Source organism: Oncorhynchus nerka, linkage group LG7 (assembly GCF_034236695.1).
Source record: "Oncorhynchus nerka isolate Pitt River linkage group LG7, Oner_Uvic_2.0, whole genome shotgun sequence".
Classification (NCBI taxonomy): domain Eukaryota; kingdom Metazoa; phylum Chordata; class Actinopteri; order Salmoniformes; family Salmonidae; genus Oncorhynchus; species Oncorhynchus nerka.
Genome location: NC_088402.1, coordinates 92,590,065 through 92,612,564, shown reverse-complemented (window position 1 = coordinate 92,612,564; position 22,500 = coordinate 92,590,065). Strand labels below are relative to the sequence as shown.

Sequence of the window (22,500 nt, the reverse complement as noted above, 5' to 3'; positions counted from 1 at the left end):
GAGGTAATGCACTGCCTTTAACCAGGGCCAATGATCTGAGTCAGAGGTAATGCACTTTAACCAGGGCCAATGATCTGAGTCAGAGGTAATGCACTGCCTTTAACCAGGGCCAATGATCTGAGTCAGAGGTAATGCACTGCCTTTAACCAGGGCCCATGATCTGAGTCAGAGGTAATGCACTGCCTTTAACCAGGGCCAATGATCTGAGTCAGAGGTAATGCACTGCCTTTAACCAGGGCCAATGGTCTGAGTCAGAGGTAATGCACTGCCTTTAACCAGGGCCAATGATCTGAGTCAGAGGTAATGCACTGCCTTTAACCAGGGCCAATGATCTGAGTCAGAGGTAATGCACTGCCTTTAACCAGGGCCAATGATCTGAGTCAGAGGTAATGCACTTTAACCAGGGCCAATGATCTGAGTCAGAGGTAATGCACTGCCTTTAACCAGGGCCAATGATCTGAGTCAGAGGTAATGCACTGCCTTTAACCAGGGCCCATGATCTGAGTCAGAGGTAATGCACTGCCTTTAACCAGGGCCAATGATCTGAGTCAGAGGTAATGCACTGCCTTTAACCAGGGCCAATGGTCTGAGTCAGAGGTAATGCACTGCCTTTAACCAGGGCCCATGATCTGAGTCAGAGGTAACGCACTGCCCTTAACCAGGGCCAATGATCTGAGTCAGAGGTAATGCACTTTAACCAGGGCCAATGATCTGAGTCAGAGGTAATGCACTGCCTTTAACCAGGGCCAATGATCTGAGTCAGGGGTAATGCACTTTAACCAGGGCCAATGATCTGAGTCAGAGGTAATGCACTGCCTTTAACCAGGGCCAATGATCTGAGTCAGAGGTAATGCACTGCCTTTAACCAGGGCCAATGGTCTGAGTCAGAGGTAATGCACCTTAACCAGGGCCAATGATCTGAGTCAGAGGTAATGCACTTTAACCAGGGCCAATGGTCTGAGTCAGAGGTAATGCACTGCCTTTAACCAGGGCCAATGGTCTGAGTCAGAGGTAATGCACTTTAACCAGGGCCAATGGTCTGAGTCAGAGGTAATGCACTTTAACCAGGGCCAATGATCTGAGTCAGAGGTAATGCACTTTAACCAGGGCCAATGGTCTGAGTCAGAGGTAATGCACTTTAACCAGGGCCAATGGTCTGAGTCAGAGGTAATGCACTTTAACCAGGGCCAATGGGGACTCAGTCTGACTAAGGACATCTGTTTACATTTAGATCTAATTTGGAGATTGTCCTGAGTTAAATTACTATTTTAAGAGTGTGTGTGTGTGTGTTTTGTGTCCGTTGTGTGTGTGTGTGTGTGTTTTGTGTCCGTTGTGTGTGTGTGTGTGTGTATCTCTGTCATAGAATACATGTTCGTGACTCTTGTAGACAACGACACTGAAACAAATGATTGTTTGAAGAAAGCCTCTTCCTTGTATCTCTTCAAGGTAAAAGTCAAGACTCCTGAAACCAAAGAGGACGTTGTATTGAGTTAGCGCTTTCCGCTTGCCAACAATACTTTGACCTGAGGCGCCAAAGTCGAGTGTTTGTTTGCCCACGCCAGTTACTAAAACAACGTAAACCTGTTTAACAATGTTTCTGCCGTGTATAAAGTTGGCCGTTTAAACGAACATGCTCTAGTAATATGAAATATATTATGAGAATAACGATCAAAGTATTGCTAGAGTATAATCAGATCATTTAACTTACCTCTGTTTGTCTGAAGCGCCATGCTGTTTCCTTGGTTGACGTTGCCCGTGTGCATTACACTCAGGAGGTAAAATGAGTCTACAGGTCATCGAGGAACAGTGATTGGTTGACGTTGCCCGTGTGCATTACACTCAGGAGGTAAAATGAGTCTACAGGTCATCGAGGAACAGTGATTGGTTGACGTTGCCCGTGTGCATTACACTCAGGAGGTAAAATGAGTCTACAGGTCATCGAGGAACAGTGATTGGTTGACGTTGCCCGTGTGCATTACACTCAGGAGGTAAATGAGTCTACAGGTCATCGAGGAACAGTGATTGGTTGACGTTGCCCGTGTGCATTACACTCAGGAGGTAAATGAGTCTACAGGTCATCGAGGAACAGTGATTGGTTGACGTTGCCCGTGTGCATTACACTCAGGAGGTAAATGAGTCTACAGGTCATCGAGGAACAGTGATTGGTTGACGTTGCCCGTGTGTATTACACTCAGGAGGTAAATGAGTCTACAGGTCATCGAGGAACAGTGATTGGTTGACGTTGCCCGTGTGCATTACACTCAGGAGGTAAAATGAGTCTACAGGTCATCGAGGAACAGTGATTGGTTGACGTTGCCCGTGTGCATTACACTCAGGAGGTAAAATGAGTCTACAGGTCATCGAGGAACAGTGATTGGTTGACGTTGCCCGTGTGCATTACACTCAGGAGGTAAAATGAGTCTACAGGTCATCGAGGAACAGTGATTGGTTGACGTTGCCCGTGTGCATTACACTCAGGAGGTAAAATGAGTCTACAGGTCATCGAGGAACAGTGATTGGTTGACGTTGCCCGTGTGCATTACACTCAGGAGGTAAAATGAGTCTACAGGTCATCGAGGAACAGTGATTGGTTGACGTTGCCCGTGTGCATTACACTCAGGAGGTAAAATGAGTCTACAGGTCATCGAGGAACAGTGATTGGTTGACGTTGCCCGTGTGCATTACACTCAGGAGGTAAAATGAGTCTACAGGTCATCGAGGAACAGTGATTGGTTGACGTTGCCCGTGTGCATTACACTCAGGAGGTAAAATGAGTCTACAGGTCATCGAGGAACAGTGATTGGTTGACGTTGCCCGTGTGCATTACACTCAGGAGGTAAAATGAGTCTACAGGTCATCGAGGAACAGTGATTGGTTGACGGGAATAACCAACGTGATGAAATATCGCGGGGGGTGAATTACTTCATGAATGTGTACTGTGTGACTTAAAGTAGACGGTAATGGACAAGTTATTGAAGTGTGTGTGTGTGTGTGTGTGTGTGTGTGTGTGTGTGTGTGTGTGTTTATGTAAAACTGTTGTTAGTAGAAATGTGGTTGGTTACTGCTTCACATTCTCTGTGTTTGTCTGTATATGTGTCTGTTGTCTTGGCAGGAGGTTCAGTAGGCATCAGCAGTGCCCCGCCCACAGCGCTAGCTCTCAGCCAATCCTGGGACTCAAGGGACGGCGTGGGAGAAGAGAATGGAGGGAGTAGCATCGCCACACGAGGTGGAGGGGCACTGCCCGAGAATTGGGAGCTGGCATTCAGCGACTCAGGAGAGCCTTACTACATAGAGTGAGTAGAGAGAGTAGAGCTTTAGTACATAGAGTTAGTAGAGAGAGAGTAGAGCTTTACTACATAGAGAAGGTAGAGAGAGAGTAGAGCTTTACTACATAGAGAGAGTAGAGAAAGAGTAGAGCTTTAGTACATAGAGTTAGTAGAGAGAGAGTAGAGCTTTACTACATAGAGAGAGTAGAGAGAGAGTAGAGCTTTACTACATAGAGAGAGTAGAGAAAGAGTAGAGCTTTAGTACATAGAGTTAGTAGAGAGAGAGTAGAGCTTTACTACATAGAGAGAGTAGAGAGAGAGTAGAGCTTTACTACATAGAGAGAGTAGAGAAAGAGTAGAGCTTTAGTACATAGAGTTAGTAGAGAGAGAGTAGAGCTTTACTACAGAGAGTTAGTAGAGAGAGAGTAGAGCTTTACTACATAGAGTGAGTAGAGAGAGAGTAGAGAGAGAGTAGAGCTTTATTACAGAGAGTTAGTAGATAGAGAGTAGAGCTTTACTACATAGAGAGAGTAGAGAGAGAGTAGAGCTTTACTACAGAGAGTTAGTAGAGAGAGTAGAGCTTTACTACATAGAGTGAGTAGAGAGAGTAGAGCTTTAGTACATAGAGTTAGTAGAGAGAGAGTAGAGCTTTACTACAGAGAGTTAGTAGCGAGAGTAGAGCTTTACTACATAGAGTTAGTAGAGAGAGAGTAGAGCTTTACTACATAGAGTTAGTAGAGAGAGAGTAGAGCTTTACTACATAGAGTGAGTAGAGAGAGAGTAGAGCTTTACTACATAGAGAGAGTAGAGAAAGAGTAGAGCTTTAGTACATAGAGTTAGTAGAGAGAGAGTAGAGCTTTACTACAGAGAGTTAGTAGAGAGAGAGTAAAGCTTTATTACAGAGAGTTAGTAGAGAGAGAGTAGAGCTTTACTACATAGAGAGAGTAGAGAGAGAGTAGAGCTTTACTACATAGAGTGAGTAGAGAGAGAGTAGAGCTTTACTACATAGAGAGAGTAGAGAAAGAGTAGAGCTTTAGTACATAGAGTTAGTAGAGAGAGAGTAGAGCTTTACTACAGAGAGTTAGTAGAGAGAGAGTAGAGCTTTATTACAGAGAGTTAGTAGAGAGAGAGTAGAGATTTACTACATAGAGAGAGTAGAGAAAGAGTAGAGCTTTACTACATAGAGTTAGTAGAGAGAGAGTAGAGCTTTACTACATAGAATGAGTAGAGAGAGAGTAGAGCTTTTCTACATAGAGAGAGTAGAGAGAGAGTAGAGCTTTACTACATAGAGAGAGTAGAGAAAGAGTAGAGCTATAGTACATAGAGTTAGTAGAGAGAGAGTAGAGCTTTACTACAGAGAGTTAGTAGAGAGAGAGTAGAGCTTTAGTACATAGAGTTAGTAGAGAGAGAGTAGAGCTTTACTACATAGAGAGAGTAGAGAGAGAGTAGAGCTTTATTACAGAGAGTTAGTAGATAGAGAGTAGAGCTTTACTACATAGAGTTAGTAGAGAGAGAGTAGAGCTTTACTACAGAGAGTTAGTAGAGAGAGTAGAGCTTTACTACATAGAGTTAGTAGAGAGAGAGTAGAGCTTTACTACAGAGAGTTAGTAGAGAGAGAGTAGAGCTTTACTACATAGAGAGAGTAGAGAAAGAGTAGAGCTATAGTACATAGAGTTAGTAGAGAGAGAGTAGAGCTTTACTACAGAGAGTTAGTAGAGAGAGAGTAGAGCTTTACTACATAGAGTTAGTAGAGAGAGAGTAGAGCTTTACTACAGAGAGTTAGTAGAGAGAGAGTAGAGCTTTACTACATAGAGTTAGTAGAGAGAGAGTAGAGCTTTACTACAGAGAGTTAGTAGAGAGTGTAGAGTAGAGCTTTACTACATAGAGTTAGTAGAGAGAGAGTAGAGCTTTACTACAGAGAGTTAGTAGAGAGAGAGTAGAGCTTTACTACAGAGAGTTAGTAGATAGAGTAGAGAGTGGTGTGGGAGTGAAGTGATGAAGATATAGTGTGGTGGAAGGTACAGGTTATTGTGGTGATGATGATGATGATGATGATGCTTATTATCTCTTCCTCAGTCACATCTCTAAGACCACAAGCTGGCTGGACCCCAGAGCTCAGAGCAGGGAGATCCTCAGCAAAACAGAGTGTGAGTCTCCGAGACCTACCCTCTCAGCTCCTCGTAAACCCTCCCTCTACCTGCCTCTCTTCCACTATCTCCCATATCTCCCTTTCCTCCTTCTCTCCAGCTCTACCACCCCTCTACCATCCCTCCCTCCCTCCCTCCCCTGCCTCTCTTCCCCATCTCCATTTCCTCCCTTTCCTCCCTGTCTCTCCAGCTCTACCACCTCTCCCTCCCTCCCTCCCTCCCCTGCCTCTCTTCTCCATCTCCATTTCCTTCCTTTCCTCCCTGTCTCTCCAGCTCTACCACCCCTCCCTCCCTCCCTCCCTCCCTCCCTCCCTCCCTCCCTCCCTCCCTCCCTCCCCTGCCTCTCTTCTCCATCTCCATTTCCTTCCTTTCCTCCCTGTCTCTCCAGCTCTACCACCTCTCCCTCTCTCCCTCCCCTGCCTCTCTTCTCCATCTCCATTTCCTTCCTTTCCTCCCTGTCTCTCCAGCTCTACCACCTCTCCCTCCCCTCCCCTGCCTCTCTTCTCCATCTCCATTTCCTTCCTTTCCTCCCTGTCTCTCCAGCTCTACCACCTCTCCCTCTCTCCCTCCCCTGCCTCTCTTCTCCATCTCCATTTCCTTCCTTTCCTCCCTGTCTCTCCAGCTCTACCACCTCTCCCTCTCTCCCTCCCCTGCCTCTCTTCTCCATCTCCATTTCCTTCCTTTCCTCCCTGTCTCTCCAGCTCTACCACCTCTCCCTCCCCCTCCCCTGCCTCTCTTCTCCATCTCCATTTCCTTCCTTTCCTCCCTGTCTCTCCAGCTCTACCACCCCTCCCTCCCTCCCTCCCTCCCTCCCTCCCTCCCCTCCCTCCCTCCCTCCCTCCCCTGCCTCTCTTCTCCATCTCCATTTCCTTCCTTTCATCCCTGTCTCTCCAGCTCTACCACCTCTCCTTCCCCTCTCTTCTTTATCCCCAGTCTCTCATCTTAGTTTGTCTCTTTCATGTTGAGTCAAGTGTTGTCAATCTCTGAGGCTGTGTTGTTCATTTCAAATAGAGCCATATTTCTACATTTTCTGCATTTATAGACAGGAAAATGTGTCAAATGTTCTGTTGCCATGTAATAATGTTGTGTAGTACAAAAAAAATGCATTTTGTATGTGAATGGCACAGAGTGTGCTGGTAATACATATAATTGAACAGCAGGGGGCGACAGAGGATGAGTTATAAAACCTGGATTCACACATACAGACAGGATACCATATATGTATAAGAGATATAGAGGGTTGTGACCTGGCCTGTGCTTTTCTCTAGACATGATTTTACGTCATCTATGAGACTAACCTGAGTAAATAAAGGTAAAGTCAAATACTAACGCTGAAAAAACATTTCATATGAAGAAAAACAAAAACATCGTTGTATATTCTCCCCATATCCCCTGCCAGTGCCTGCGTTCACGGACCAGCCGGCAGAGCTGAAGGGCTATTCCATCCACACCCGTCTGTCTAAAGGGCCGCGAGGGTTCGGCTTCAACATAGTGGGAGGAAGCAAACAGAGAGAGTTTCTCCAGGTATACAGCGTTACACCCGGAGGACCACCCGCCCTCAGCACAGGTAGGATTAACACAGGTACACTCAACACAGGTATATACAGATTAACACAGGTACACTCAACACAGGTAACACAGGTAGATTTAACACAGGTAGATTTAACACAGGTAGATTTAACACAGGTAGATTTAACACAGGTAGATTTAACACCTGCTTGATTAACACAGGTAGATTAAACACAGGTAGATTTAACACAGGTAGATTTAACACCTGCTTGATTACCACAGGTAGATTTAACACAGGTAGATTTAACACAGGTAGATTAACACAGGTAGATTTAACACGTTTGATTAACACAGGTAGATTTAACACAGGTAGATTTAACACAGGTAGATTTAACACAGGTAGATTTAACACCTGCTTGATTAACACAGGTAGATTAAACACAGGTAGATTTAACACAGGTAGATTTAACACCTGCTTGATTAACACAGGTAGATTTAACACAGGTAGATTTAACACAGGTAGATTTAACACAGGTAGATTTAACACGTTTGATTAACACAGGTAGATTAACACTCAATAACACCTGCTGATTTGCGACGAGCAATCCCGTATCCGGGAGCGTAATTATAGCCTCAAGCTCATTACCATAACGCAACGTTAACTATTCATGAAAATCGCAAATGAAATGAAATAAATATATTGGCTCACAAGCTTAGCCTTTTGGTAACAACACTGTCATCTCAGATTTTCAAAATATGCTTTTCAACCATAGCTACACAAGCATTTGTGTAAGAGTATTGATAGCTAGCATAGCATTAAGCCTAGCATTCAGCAGGCAACATTTTCACAAAAACAAGAAAAGCATTCAAATAAAATAATTTACCTTTGAAGAACTTCGGATGTTTTCAATGAGGAGACTCTCAGTTAGATAGCAAATGTTCAGTTTTTCCAAATATATTATTTGTGTAGGAGAAATCGCTCCGTTTTGTTCATCACGTTTGGCTAAGAAACCCCCCCGAAAATTCAGTCATTACAACGCCGAACTTTTTTCCAAATTAACTCCATAATATCGACAGAAACATGGCAAACGAGGACGAGGACACCAAGCGGACACCTGGTAAATGTCGTCTCTTATGGTCAATCTTCCAATGATATGCCTACAAATACGTCACAATGCTGCAGACACCTTGGGGAAACGACAGAAAGTGTAGGCTCATTCCTTGCGCATTCACAGCCATATAAGGAGACATTGGAACACAGCGCCTCCAAAATCTGGGGCATTTCATCTTGGTTTCGCCTGTAGCATCAGTTCTATGGCACTCACAGATAATATCTTTGCAGTTTTGGAAACGTCAGAGTGTTTTCTTTCCAAAGCTGTAAATTATATGCATAGTCGAGCATCTTTTCGTGACAAAATATCTTGTTTAAAACGGGAACGTTTTTCATCCAAAAATGAAATACTACCCCCAGAGTTTCAAGAGGTACTGAGAGACGGCATCTCTCTGCCCTATACTTTCATCTCTTCTTCTATTTCTCTCTCTCTCCCACTCTCTCTCTCTCTCTCTCTCTCTCTCTCTCTCTCTCTCTCTCTGTCCCAAATTTTCATGGTGTGTTTGATTCCTAATATATTCCTAATCCTGCTCTACTGGGCCCGGAGAATGTAATCCCACTGTCACTGACACACACGTGCACACACACGTGCACACACACGTGCACACACACGGACACACACACGTGCACACACACACACACACACACACACACACACACACACACACACACACACACACACACACACACACACACACACACACAATCCAACCCTCTCACGTGAGGATGCTGGAGACAGGAATGCACCACACACATGCTATTACTTCTCACCTTAGATACACTACATACTGATCTATACACTACGTACTGATCTATACACTACATACTGATCTATACACTACGTACTGATCTATACACTACATACTGATCTATAGACTACATACTGATCTATACACTACATACTGATCTATACACTACATACTGATCTATAGTCGTGGATGATACACTACATACTGATCTATTCACTACATACTGATCTATACACTACATACTGATCTATAGTAGTGGATTATACACTACATACTGATCTATTCACTACATACTGATCTATACACTACATACTGATCTATAGTAGTGGATTATTCACTACATACTGATCTATACACTACATACTGATCTATATTAGTGGATGATACACTACATACTGATCTATACACTACATACTGATCTATAGTAGTGGATGATACACTACATACTGATCTATATACTACATACTGATCTATACACTACATACCGATCTATACACTACATACTGATCTATACACTACATACTGATCTATACACTACATACTGATCTATACACTACATACCGATCTATACACTACATACTGATCTATACACTACATACTGATCTATACACTACATACTGATCTATACACTACATACCGATCTATACACTACATACTGATCTATACACTACATACTGATCTATACACTACATACTGATCTATACACTACATACTAATCTATAGTAGTGGATGATACAATACATACTGATCTATACACTACATACTGATCTATATTAGTGGATTATACACTACATACTGATCTATACACTACATACTGATCTATAGTAGTGGATGATATACTACATACTGATCTATACACTACATACTGATCTATACACTACATACTGATCTATTCACTACATACTGATCTATACACTACATACTGATCTATAGTAGTGGATTATACACTACATACTGATCTATACACTACATACTGATCTATAGTACTGGATGATATACTACATACTGATCTATACACTACATACTGATCTATAGTAGTGGATGATATACTACATACTGATCTATATACTACATACTGATCTATTCACTACATACTGATCTATTCACTACATACTGATCTATAGTAGTGGATGATAAACTACATACTGATCTATACACTACATAATGATCTATAGTAGGGGATGATACACTACATACTGATCTATACACTACATACTGATCTATAGTAGTGGATTATACACTACATACTGATCTATACACTACATACTGATATATATACTACATACTGATCTATACACTACATACTGATCTATACACTACATACTGATCTATTCACTACATACTGATCTATACACTACATACTGATCTATACACTACATACTGATCTATACACTACATACTGATCTATACACTACATACTGATCTATAGTACTGGATGATATACTACATACTGATCTATACACTACATACTGATCTATATACTACATACTGATCTATTCACTACATACTGATCTATACACTACATACTGATCTATAGTAGTGGATTATACACTACATACTGATCTATACACTACATACTGATCTATAGTACTGGATGATATACTACATACTGATCTATACACTACATACTGATCTATACACTACATACTGATCTATACACTACATACTGATCTATAGTACTGGATGATATACTACATACTGATCTATACACTACATACTGATCTATACACTACATACTGATCTATATACTACATACTGATCTATACACTACATACTGATCTATACACTACATACTAATCTATAGTAGTGGATGATACACTACATACTGATCTATACACTACATACTGATCTATACACTACATACTGATCTATAGTAGTGGATGATACACTACATACTGATCTATAGTAGTGGATGATATACTACATACTGATCTATAGTAGTGGATGATACACTACATACTGATCTATACACTACATACTGATCTATACACTACATACTGATCTATACACTACATACTGATCTATAGTAGTGGATGATACACTACATACTGATCTATACACTACATACTGATCTATAAACTACATACTGATCTATACACTACATACTGATCTATAGTAGTGGATGATACACTACATACTGATCTATAGTAGTGGATGATACACTACATACTGATCTATACACTACATACTGATCTATACACTACACACTGATCTATACACTACATACTGATCTATAGTAGTGGATGATATACTACATACTGATCTATTCACTACATACTGATCTATACACTACATACTGATCTATACACTACATACTGATCTATAGTAGTGGATGATACACTACATACTGATCTATAGTAGTGGATGATATACTACATACTGATCTATACACTACATACTGATCTATACACTACATACTAATCTATAGTAGTGGATGATACACTACATACTGATCTATACACTACATACTGATCTATACACTACATACTGATCTATACACTACATACTGATCTATAGTAGTGGATGATATACTACATACTGATCTATACACTACATACTGATCTATAGTAGTGGATGATACACTACATACTAATCTATAGTAGTGGATGATATACTACATACTGATCTATACACTACATACTGATCTATAGTAGGGGATGATATACTACATACTAATCTATAGTAGTGGATGATACACTACATACTGATCTATACACTACATACTGATCTATACACTACATACTGATCTATAGTAGTGGATGATACACTACATACTGATCTATACACTACATACTGATCTATAGTAGTGGATTATATACTACATACTGATCTATACACTACATACTGATCTATACACTACATACTGATCTATAGTAGTGGATGATACACTACATACTGATCTATATACTACATACTGATCTATACACTACATACTGATCTATACACTACATACTGATCTATAGTAGTGGATGATACACTACATACTGATCTATATACTACATACTGATCTATACACTACATACTGATCTATAGTAGTGGATGATACACTACATACTGATCTATATACTACATACTGATCTATATACTACATACTGATCTATATACTACATACTGATCTATACACTACATACTGATCTATAGTAGTGGATTATATACTACATACTGATCTATACACTACATACTGATCTATACACTACATACTGATCTATAGTAGTGGATGATACACTACATACTGATCTATACACTACATACTGATCTATAGTAGTGGATTATATACTACATACTGATCTATACACTACATACTGATCTATACACTACATACTGATCTATAGTAGTGGATGATACACTACATACTGATCTATACACTACATACTGATCTATAGTAGTGGATTATATACTACATACTGATCTATACACAACATACTGATCTATTCACTACATACTGATCTATAGTAGTGGATGATACACTACATACTGATCTATTCACTACATACTGATCTATACACTACATACTGATCTATAGTAGTGGATGATACACTACATACTGATCTATACACTACATACTGATCTATATACTACATACTGATCTATAGTAGGGGATGATACACTACATACTGATCTATAGTAGTGGATTATATACTACATACTGATCTATACACTACATACTGATCTATACACTACATACTGATCTATAGTAGTGGATGATACAATACATACTGATCTATAGTAGTGGATTATATACTACATACTGATCTATACACTACATACTGATCTATACACTACACACTGATCTATAGTAGGGGATGATACACTACATACTGATCTATACACTACATACTGATCTATACACTACATACTGATCTATAGTAGGGGATGATACACTACATACTGATCTATTCACTACATACTGATCTATAGTAGTGGATGATATACTACATACTGATCTATATACTACATACTGATCTATAGTAGTGGATGATATACTACATACTGATCTATAGTAGTGGATGATATACTACATACTGATCTATATTAGTGGATTATACACTACATACTGATCTATTCACTACATACTGATCTATAGTAGTGGATGATACACTACATACTGATCTATTCACTACATACTGATCTATACACTACATACTGATCTATAGTAGTGGATGATATACCACATGAGATCTCTCTCTCTCTCTCTCTCTCTCCAGCTGATATCCTGGTCTACATCAATGACAGCTGTGTCCTGGGTCTGTCTCATAAAGAGGTGGTAGAGATGTTGAAGTCTGTCCCCATGGGTCACAGTGTGGACGTTGTGTTACGGAGAGGCTATCCCATGCTCTACAACCCAGACGGCTGTCCCAAACAACCCCTGACTCCCTCCGCCTCCTCCTCTCCTCTGGAACCCCTCAGCGCTGCAGCCACCCCTCCCTCCACAGCTACCGCTCAGCCCCTCTCCACCCCCGGTCCTGGCCCTGCCGAGCCACCCCAACCTCCCGGCCTGGCTAACCTGAACCGTACCCTGTCTCATCACAACGGAAACTATCTCAGAGTGGCGGGAAACTCAGGGTCGGGGCTGGACGCTAACGGGAATGCGGCAGACCTGTTGTCGGCTCCCCCCTCCTACCCGCTGTCTAATGGAATCCTTAGCTCTTCCGCCAGCTCAGCCTGTGCCCCCTCCTCCTCTCACAGTAGGGGCATCCCCCCTCCTCCCCCGCCCGAACGAACCTCCGCCTCCGCCAGCCAGAGTGACTCAGAGGAAGGAGCCTCGGGTGGAGCGACACAGAGGTAACTAACCCTAACTAACTAACTAACCTTAACTTGGTTGTTTTCAAACCTCTCCTCAAGGACCCCCAGATGTTTCACCATGTTGTTGTAGGTCTGAACCAGATCACCTGATGTACCTAGTCAAGGGCTTGATGATTAGTTGACCAGTTTAATCAGATGTGCTAACATAGTTCAAATGCACTCCAATTCGCAAAAGGAACACCTATGTAAGAATGCTGTTCATTGACTACAGCTCAGCGTTCAACACCATAGTGCCCTCAAAGCTCACCACTAAGCTAAGGACCCTGGGAGTGAACACCTCCCTCAGCAACTGGATTCTGGACTTCCTGACGGGCCGCCCCCAGTTGGTCAGGGTAGGTAACAACACATCTGCCACACTGATCCTCAACACTGGGGCCCCTCAGGGGTGCGTGCTCAGTCCCCTCCTGTACTTCCTGTTCACCCACGACTGCGTGGCCAGGCACGACTCCAGCACCATCATTAAGTTTGACGATGATGCAATGGTGGTAGGCCTGATCACCAACAATTATGAGACAGCCTATAGGGAGGAGGTCAGAGTCCTGGCAGTGTGGTGCCAGGACAACAACCTCTACCTCAACGTGATCAAGACAAAGGAGTTGATCGTGGACTACAGGAAAAGGAGGGCAGAGCACATCACCAACAAACTATAGTGAACAGGGCACGACAACGCTTATTCCCCCTCAGGAGACTGAAAAGATTTGGCATGGGTCCTCAGATCCTCAAAAAGTTACACATCTGCATCATCGAGAGCATCCTAACTGGTTGAATCACTGCCTGATATGGAAACTGCTTGGCATCCGACCGCAAGACACTACAGAGGGTAATGTGTACGGCCCAGTACATCACCGGGGCCAAGCTTTCTACCATCCAGGACATATATACCAGGCGGTGACAGAGGAAGGCCCTAAAAATTGTTCAAAGACTCCAGCCACCCAAGTCATAGACTGTTCTCTCTGCTACCTCACGTCAAGCGGTACCGGAGCACCAAGTGTAGGACCAAAAGACTCCTTAACAGCTTCTACCCCCAAGCCATAAAACTGCTGAACAGTTAATCAAAGGGACCGCACCCCTTTTTTTATACTGCTGCTACTCATGTTTATTATCTATGTCACTTAACCCCTACCTACATGTACAAATGACCTCAATTACCTCGACTAAGCTGTACCCCGGTATATTGACTCGGAGACTGATTTTCATTGGGGATCAGACTTGCCTAGTAAAATAAAGGTAAAATAAATAAAAAGTAGAGATACTGGGGTGCAAAAGAGCAAGAAGATAAATAACAATATGGGGATGAGGTAGTTAGTTGGGCTATTTACAGATGGGCTGTTTACAGGTACAGTGATCGGTAAACTGCTCTGACAGCTGATGCTTAAAGTTAGAGAGAGAGATATAAATCTCCAGCTTCAGTGATTTTTTGCAATTCGTTCCAGTCATTGGCAGCAGAGAATTGGAAGTAAAGGTGGCCAAAGGAAGTGTTGGCTTTGGGGATGACCAGTGAAATATACCTGCTGGAGCGCGTGCTACGGGTGGGTGTTGCTATGGTGACCAGTGTGCTGAGATGAGGCAGGGCTTTACCTAGTAAAGACTTATAGATCACCTGGAGCCAGTGGGTTTGGCGACGAATATGTAGTGAGGGCCGTCCAACGAGAGCATACAGGTCGCAGTGGTGGGTAGTATATGGGGCTTTGGTGACAAAACGGATGGCACTGTGATAGACTACATCCAGTTTGCTGAGTAGAGTGTTGGAGGCTATTTTGTAAATGACATCGCCGAAGTCGAGGATCGGTAGGATAGTCAATTTTACGAGGGTATTTTTGACAGCATGAGTGAAGGATGCTTTGTTGTGAAATAGGAAGCCGATTCTAGATTAAAGATTTTTGATTGGAGATGCTTAATGTGAGTCTGGGAGGAGAGTTTACAGTCTAACCAGACACCTAGGTATTTGTAGTTGTTCACGTATTCTGAGTCAGAACCGTCCAGAGTAGTGATGCTAGTCGGGCGGGGGGGGGGGTGCGGCCAGCAATCGGTTGAAGAAAATGCATTTAGTTTTACTAGCATTTAAAAGCAGTTGGAGGCCACAGAAGGAGTGTTAAATGGCATTGAAGCTAATTTGGAGGTTTGTTAACACAGTGTCCAAAGAAGGGCCAGAAGTATATTCACTAGCGACATCTGTGGCGGGCCGCGCACAGTGCATGCTGACCAGGTCGCCAGGTGTACAGTGTTTCCTCCGACACATTGGTGCTGCTGGCTTCTGGGTTGGATGTGCATTGTGTCAAGAAGCAGTGCGTCTTGGTTGGGTTGTGTTTCAGAGGACGCATGGGTCTCGACCTTCGCCTCTCCCAAGTCTGTAGGGGAGTTGCAGCGATGAGACAAGACTGTAACTACCAATGGGAAATTGGGGAGAAAAAAGGGGTAGAGGTGGATCAGAAAATCACCATCAGCAAGAGTCATTGATATATACAGAGAAAAGAGTCGCCACAGGTATTGAACCCTGTGGCACCCCCATAGAGATTGCCAGAGATCCTGACAACAGGCCCTCTGATTTGACAAACTGAACTCTATCTGAGAAGTAGTTGGTGAACCAGGCGAGGCAGTCATTTGAGAAACCAAGGCTATTGAGTGTGCCAATAAGAGTGCATTTATTGACAATGGCCAAGGCACAGTATTGTCTTTTATCGATAGCGGCTATGATATCGTTTAGGACCTTAAGCGTGGCTGAGGTGCACCCATGACCAGATTGCATAGTGGAGAAAGTATGGTGGGATTCTAAATGGTCGGTGATCTGTTTGTTAACTTGGCTAAGATTTTAGAGAGGCAGGGCAGTTCTTAGTTTCCTCTGTGTGTCCGACTGGAACAGAATATTATCTAACATCTTGTCTCCGTCCTTATCCTCTGTATCTTCTTCCTTCATCAGATGGTCTCTGATGCGCTACAACGCGAACTCCCTCCCCACCCCCTCCTCCATACTCCACCACCAGAGTGACTTCACCACCTCCACCCTGCCCATCTCCGTCTCCAATCTGCCCCTGTCCCAGCCGGACGTGTGCACCGCCACGACCCCTGGAGCCCCCTGCCAACGGCCCCCCATGCCCCAGACCTCCCTCATGCTCCCCTCGCCCACGGACGTCCCCCCTTGCGGCTTCAACGGCTGCCCAGCCAACGCCCAACCCCATGGAGGCCACAGCGCGCCCAGTGAGGGAGTACCTGGTGGGGCTGGAGGAGGGGAGCTGGTCCCTGTGCCCCTAGGGAGGAGTGAGGGGGGTGGGATGGGGTTCAGTGTGACGGCGGGGGGGCAGGGGGGGCAGCTGGCCCTGGTGAAGAGGGTCTGGGACAGAAGGCAGTGCTCCTCCCTGCAGCCAGGGGATGCTATAGTCAAGATCAACGGCGCTGACGTGCAGAGTCTCAGCTTCGCTCAGGTACGACCAACTTAATAATAGTGAAGACATCAAAACTATGAAATAACACATATGGAATCATGTAGTAACCAAAAAAAAGTGTTAAACAAATCAAAACATATTTTATATTTGAGATTCTTCAAATAGCCACCCTTTGCCTTGATGACAGCTTTGCATTCTCTCAACCAGCTTCATGAAGAAAGCTTTTCCAACCGTCTTGAAGGAGTTCCCACATATGCTGAGCACGTGTTGGCTGCTTTTCACTCTGCGATCCAACTCATCCCAGACCATCTCAATTGGGTTGAGGTCGGGTGATTGTGGAGGCCAGGTCAGCCATGCTGGTTAAGTGTGCCTTGAATTCTAGATAAATCACTGACAGTGTCACCAGCAAAGCACCCCCATACCATCACACCTCCTCCTCCATGCTTCACGATCGGAATCAGACATGCAGAGATCATCCGTTCACCTACTCTGCATCTCACAAAGAAACGGCGGTTGGAACCAAAAATCTCAAATTTGGACTCGATCCAAAGGACAGATTTCCACCGGTCTAATGTCCATTGCTCGTATTTCTTGGCCCAAGCAAGTCTCTTCTTCTTATTGGTGTCCTTTAGTAGTGGTTTATTTGCAGCAATTTGACCATGAAGGCCTGATTCATGCAGTCTCCTCTGAACAGTTGATGTTGAGATGTGTCTGTTACTTGACCTCTGTGAAGCATTTATTTGGTCTGCAATCTTAAAAGTGCAGTTAACTCTAATGAACATATCCTCTGCAGCAGAGGTAACTCTGGGTCTTCCTTTCCTGTGGTGGTCCTCATGAGAGCCAGTTTCATCATAGTGCTTGATGGTTTTTGCGACGGCACTTGAAGAAACTTTCAAAGTTCTTGAAATGTTCCGCATTGACTGACCTTCATGTCTTAAACTAATGATGGACTGTTGTTTCTCTTTGCTTATTTGAGCTGTTCTTGCCATAATATGGACTTGGTCTTTTACCAAATAGGGCTATCTTCTGTATACCAACCCTACCTTGTCACAACACAACTGATTGGCTCATGCGCATTAAGAAGGAAAGAAATTCCACAAATTAACTTTTAAGAAGGCACACCTGTTAATTGAAATGCATTCCAGGTGACTACCTCATGAAGCTGGTTTATAGAATACCAAGAGTGTGCAAAGCTGTCATCAAGGCAAAGGGTGGCTACTTTGACAAATCTCAAATCTCAAATATATTATGATTTGTTAAGACTTTTTTGGCTACCCCATGATGCCATATGTGTTATTGCATAGTTTTGATGCCTTCGCTATTATTCTACGATGTAGAAAATAGTACAAATACAGAAAAACCCTTAAATTATTCGGTGTGTCCAAACATTTGACTGGTACTTGTAAATAAGAGCTTGTTTCTGAATGTCACTACAAGTTCATTTGAAAAAGGCCCTGTGTTTGCCCATTTGTTTTGAGCCTATCTTAACATGACCTCTGCTGAACACTGTAGGTCCAGAGGGTTCTCCAGAAACACACCAGGCAGGGAGAAGTAGTGCTGCTGGTTTACAGAGGAGGTAAGACCATTAACCTTTAACCTGTATAAATACTACCATTACTACCACAAATACACTGTTTACCTATATAACCTGTATAAATACTACCATTACTACCACAAATACACTATTTACCTATATAACCTGTATAAATACTACCATTACTACCACAAATACGCTATTTACCTATATAACCTGTATAAATACTACCATTACTACCACAAATACACTGTTTTTACCTATATAACCTGTATAAATACTACCATTACTACCACAATACACTGTTTTTACCTATATAACCTGTATAAATACTACCATTACTACCACAAATACGCTATTTACCTATATAACTGTATAAATACTCTAGTACTGATGCTACCATAATACACTGTATTTACCCATATAACCTGTATAAATACTATAGTACTCATACTACAACAATACACTGTATTTACCCATATAACCTCTATAAATACTCTAGTACTACTATAACCTATATAAATACTCTTTAATAATACTACCACAATACACTATTTACTGATACTACCACAATACACTGTATTTACCTATATAACCTCTATAAATACTCTAGTACTACTATAACCTGTATAAATACTACCATTACTACCACAAATACGCTATTTACCTATATAACCTGTATAAATACTACCATTACTACCACAAATATGCTATTTACCTATATATCCTGTATAAATACTCTAGTACTGATACTACCACAATACACTATTTACCTATATAACCTCTATAAATACTCTAGTACTGATACTGCCACAATACACTATTTACCTATATAACCTCTATAAATACTCTAGTACTGATACTACCACAATACACTGTATTTACCTATATAACCTGTATAAATACTCTAGTACTGATACTACCACAAATACACTATTTACCCATATAACCTGTATAAATACTCTAGTACTACTATAACCTGTATAAATACTACCATTACTACCACAAATACGCTATTTACCTATATAACCTATATAAATACTACCATTACTACCACAATACACTGTATTTACCCATATACATACTAGTAATACTACTGCTGTTGCTAGCATTGGTGCAGTACCCTCCTCCTGGTTTTCTTCCTGTTTAAATACTCTAGTACTACTATAACCTGTATACATACTCTAGTACTGATACTACCACAATAAACTGTATTTACCCATATACATACTAGTAATACTACTGCTGTTGCTAGCATTGGTGCAGTACCCTCCTCCTGGTTTTCTTCCTGTATAAATACTCTAGTACTACTATAACCTGAATAAATACTACCATTACTACCACAATACACTGTATTTACCCATATACATACTAGTAATACTACTGCTGTTGCTAGCATTGGTGCAGTACCCTCCTCCTGGTTTTCTTCCTGTTTAAATACTCTAGTACTACTATAACCTGTATAAATACTACCATTACTACCACAATACACTGTATTTACCCATATACATACTAGTAATACTACTGCTGTTGCTAGCATTGGTGCAGTACCCTCCTCCTGGTTTTCTTCCTGTTTAAATACTCTAGTACTACTATAACCTGTATAAATACTACCATTACTACCACAATACACTGTATTTACCCATATACATACTAGTAATACTACTGCTGTTGCTAGCATTGGTGCAGTACCCTCCTCCTGGTTTTCTTCCTGTATAAATACTCTAGTACTACTATAACCTGTATAAATACTACCATTACTACCACAATACACTGTATTTACCCATATACATACTAGTAATACTACTGCTGTTGCTAGCATTGGTGCAGTACCCTCCTCCTGGTTTTCTTCCTGTATAAATACTCTAGTACTACTATAACCTGTATAAATACTACCATTACTACCACAATACACTGTATTTACCCATATACATACTAGTAATACTACTGCTGTTGCTAGCATTGGTGCAGTACCCTCCTCCTGGTTTTCTTCCTGTATAAATACTCTAGTACTACTATAACCTGTATAAATACTCTAGTACTACTATAACCTGTATAAATACTCTAGTACTACTATAACCTGTATAAATACTCTTTATGAAACTTTAGTACTTTAGGTATGAATCTTCTGTATGTTATTTAACTTCAGTACGATTTGGTTTAAATTCTCTTAATGTAACATGTATCTTTATCACTTTAGGTTTTAAACCACTTTCAGACCAGGTTACTGTGTACAGGATACAGGGTTGTTTCTCCTCAGAGATTCTGTTTCCTTGTGTTGGGTTCACTGTTGACATTCTGATAGGTCTAGATGAGCTGAACGTCTCTCTCTTGGTGTTCAAATTATATGTCTCGCTCTCTTTCTTTCTTTCTTTCTCTCTCTCTCTCTCTCTCTCCCACCTCTCTCTCTCTTTCTCTCTCTCTTCCCTGTCTCCCTCTCTCTCTCTCCCCCTCTCTCCCTCTCTCTCTCTCCCTCTCTCCCACCTCTCTCTCTCTCTTCCCTGTCTCCCTCTCTCTCTCTCTCTCTCCCCTCTCTCTCTCTCTCTCTCTCTCTCTCTCTCTCTCTCTCTCTCTCTCTCTCTCTTCCCTCTCTCTCTCTCTCTCTCTCTCTCTCTCTCTCTCCAGGGTCGCTCTTCTCTCCTGTCTCCCCTAACCTCTACAAGCCCCTCCCCTCTCCCCTGGGCCCCTCCTCCTCCCATGGCCTCCCATCTGACCTGCCTGCCTCCTCCTCCACCTCAGATGCCTTGGTGCCCCTGCACCTCCCTCACATCCCCCATCTCCCCCCCAGCCACAGTGACCTCTCCCCAGCCTCGCCCTCCACAGATCTCCCCTCCCTGGTCCAGAGCACAAGCTTTCTGGACTCAGTCCCTGTAACTCTCACCCTGGAACCCAGAGACTGGGTTGGGGTGGAGAACGGTGTTGGGGCCCCGGGTGTGTTGAGGCCCCCTGGAGGTTGGGGAGGAGGAGCAGGACTGGGGGCTGTGGCCAAGGGCCAGGTGGACAGACGAGGGGGAGGGGTCAGGGGACAGGAGGTGGAGCTACGGAGACGGCCGGGGGAGGGGTTTGGCTTCATCATCGCCTCAAAGGACCTGGCCAATGGGGGTGAGTCATTTATTGTTTATTTATAACCTAATGTTGATTAAGGATCAGATTCTCTGCTTGTCCACATAGTTTTATTCATTATGATATAAATTGGCAAAACTGATCCTAGATCAGTACTCCTACTCTGAGGTGCTTCATGAATATGAGGCCTGGTCGTAAAGATAATTCATTTGTTGTGTTATATGCTGTTCAATGCCTTCTGGGTATTCAACACCTGTGGTTTAATTAACAAGGGATTCAATGCCTTCTGGGTATTCAACACCTGTGGTTTAATTAACAAGGGATTCAATGCCTTCTGGGTATTCAACACCTGTGGTTTAATTAACAAGGGATTCAATGCCTTCTGGGTATTCAACACCTGTGGTTTAATTAACAAGGGATTCAATGCCTTCTGGGTATTCAACACCTGTGGTTTAATTAACAAGGGATTCAATGCCTTCTGGGTATTCAACACCTGTGGTTTAATTGACAAGGGATTCAATGCCTTCTGGGTATTCAACACCTGTGGTTTAATTGACAAGGGATTCAATGCATTCTGGGTATTCAATACCTCTGGTTTAATTGACAAGGGATTCAATGCATTCTGGGTATTCAATACCTGTGGTTTAATGAACAAGGGATTCAATGCCTTCTGATATTGTACTCTACAGTATCTGGGTAATCTGGGGGATGGGGCGGGGGGAGTCAACACATGTGTGCTGGGGTCAGCGGCTGTAACCTTTGGACAAAACAGGCCACACGTTTGCCTTTTTGACCAATCAGGGAATCTGTCTTGTACAGTACAGTAGAGTTCAGTTATTCTCTGGTGTTACTATAGTAGTCTGGTGTTAGTGTAGTGTAATAATCTGGTGTTAGTGTAGTAATCTGGTGTTACTATAGTAATCTGGTGTTACTATAGT

The 22,500-nt window shown here is 42.4% G+C and overlaps 1 protein-coding gene across 1 annotated transcript in view; it reads left to right on the top strand.

Annotated features, from left to right (window-relative positions):
- magixa (MAGI family member, X-linked a) overlaps positions 1-22,500 on the top strand; it is a 109,453-nt gene that overhangs the window by 24,604 nt on the left and 62,349 nt on the right. The window contains exons 5-11 of the mRNA XM_065020978.1: positions 3,113-3,293; positions 5,343-5,413; positions 6,813-6,980; positions 12,988-13,564; positions 16,503-17,004; positions 18,478-18,541; positions 21,125-21,601. Coding sequence (XP_064877050.1) covers positions 3,113-3,293; positions 5,343-5,413; positions 6,813-6,980; positions 12,988-13,564; positions 16,503-17,004; positions 18,478-18,541; positions 21,125-21,601 — 2,040 coding nt within the window. The remainder of the gene's footprint in view (positions 1-3,112; positions 3,294-5,342; positions 5,414-6,812; positions 6,981-12,987; positions 13,565-16,502; positions 17,005-18,477; positions 18,542-21,124; positions 21,602-22,500) is intronic.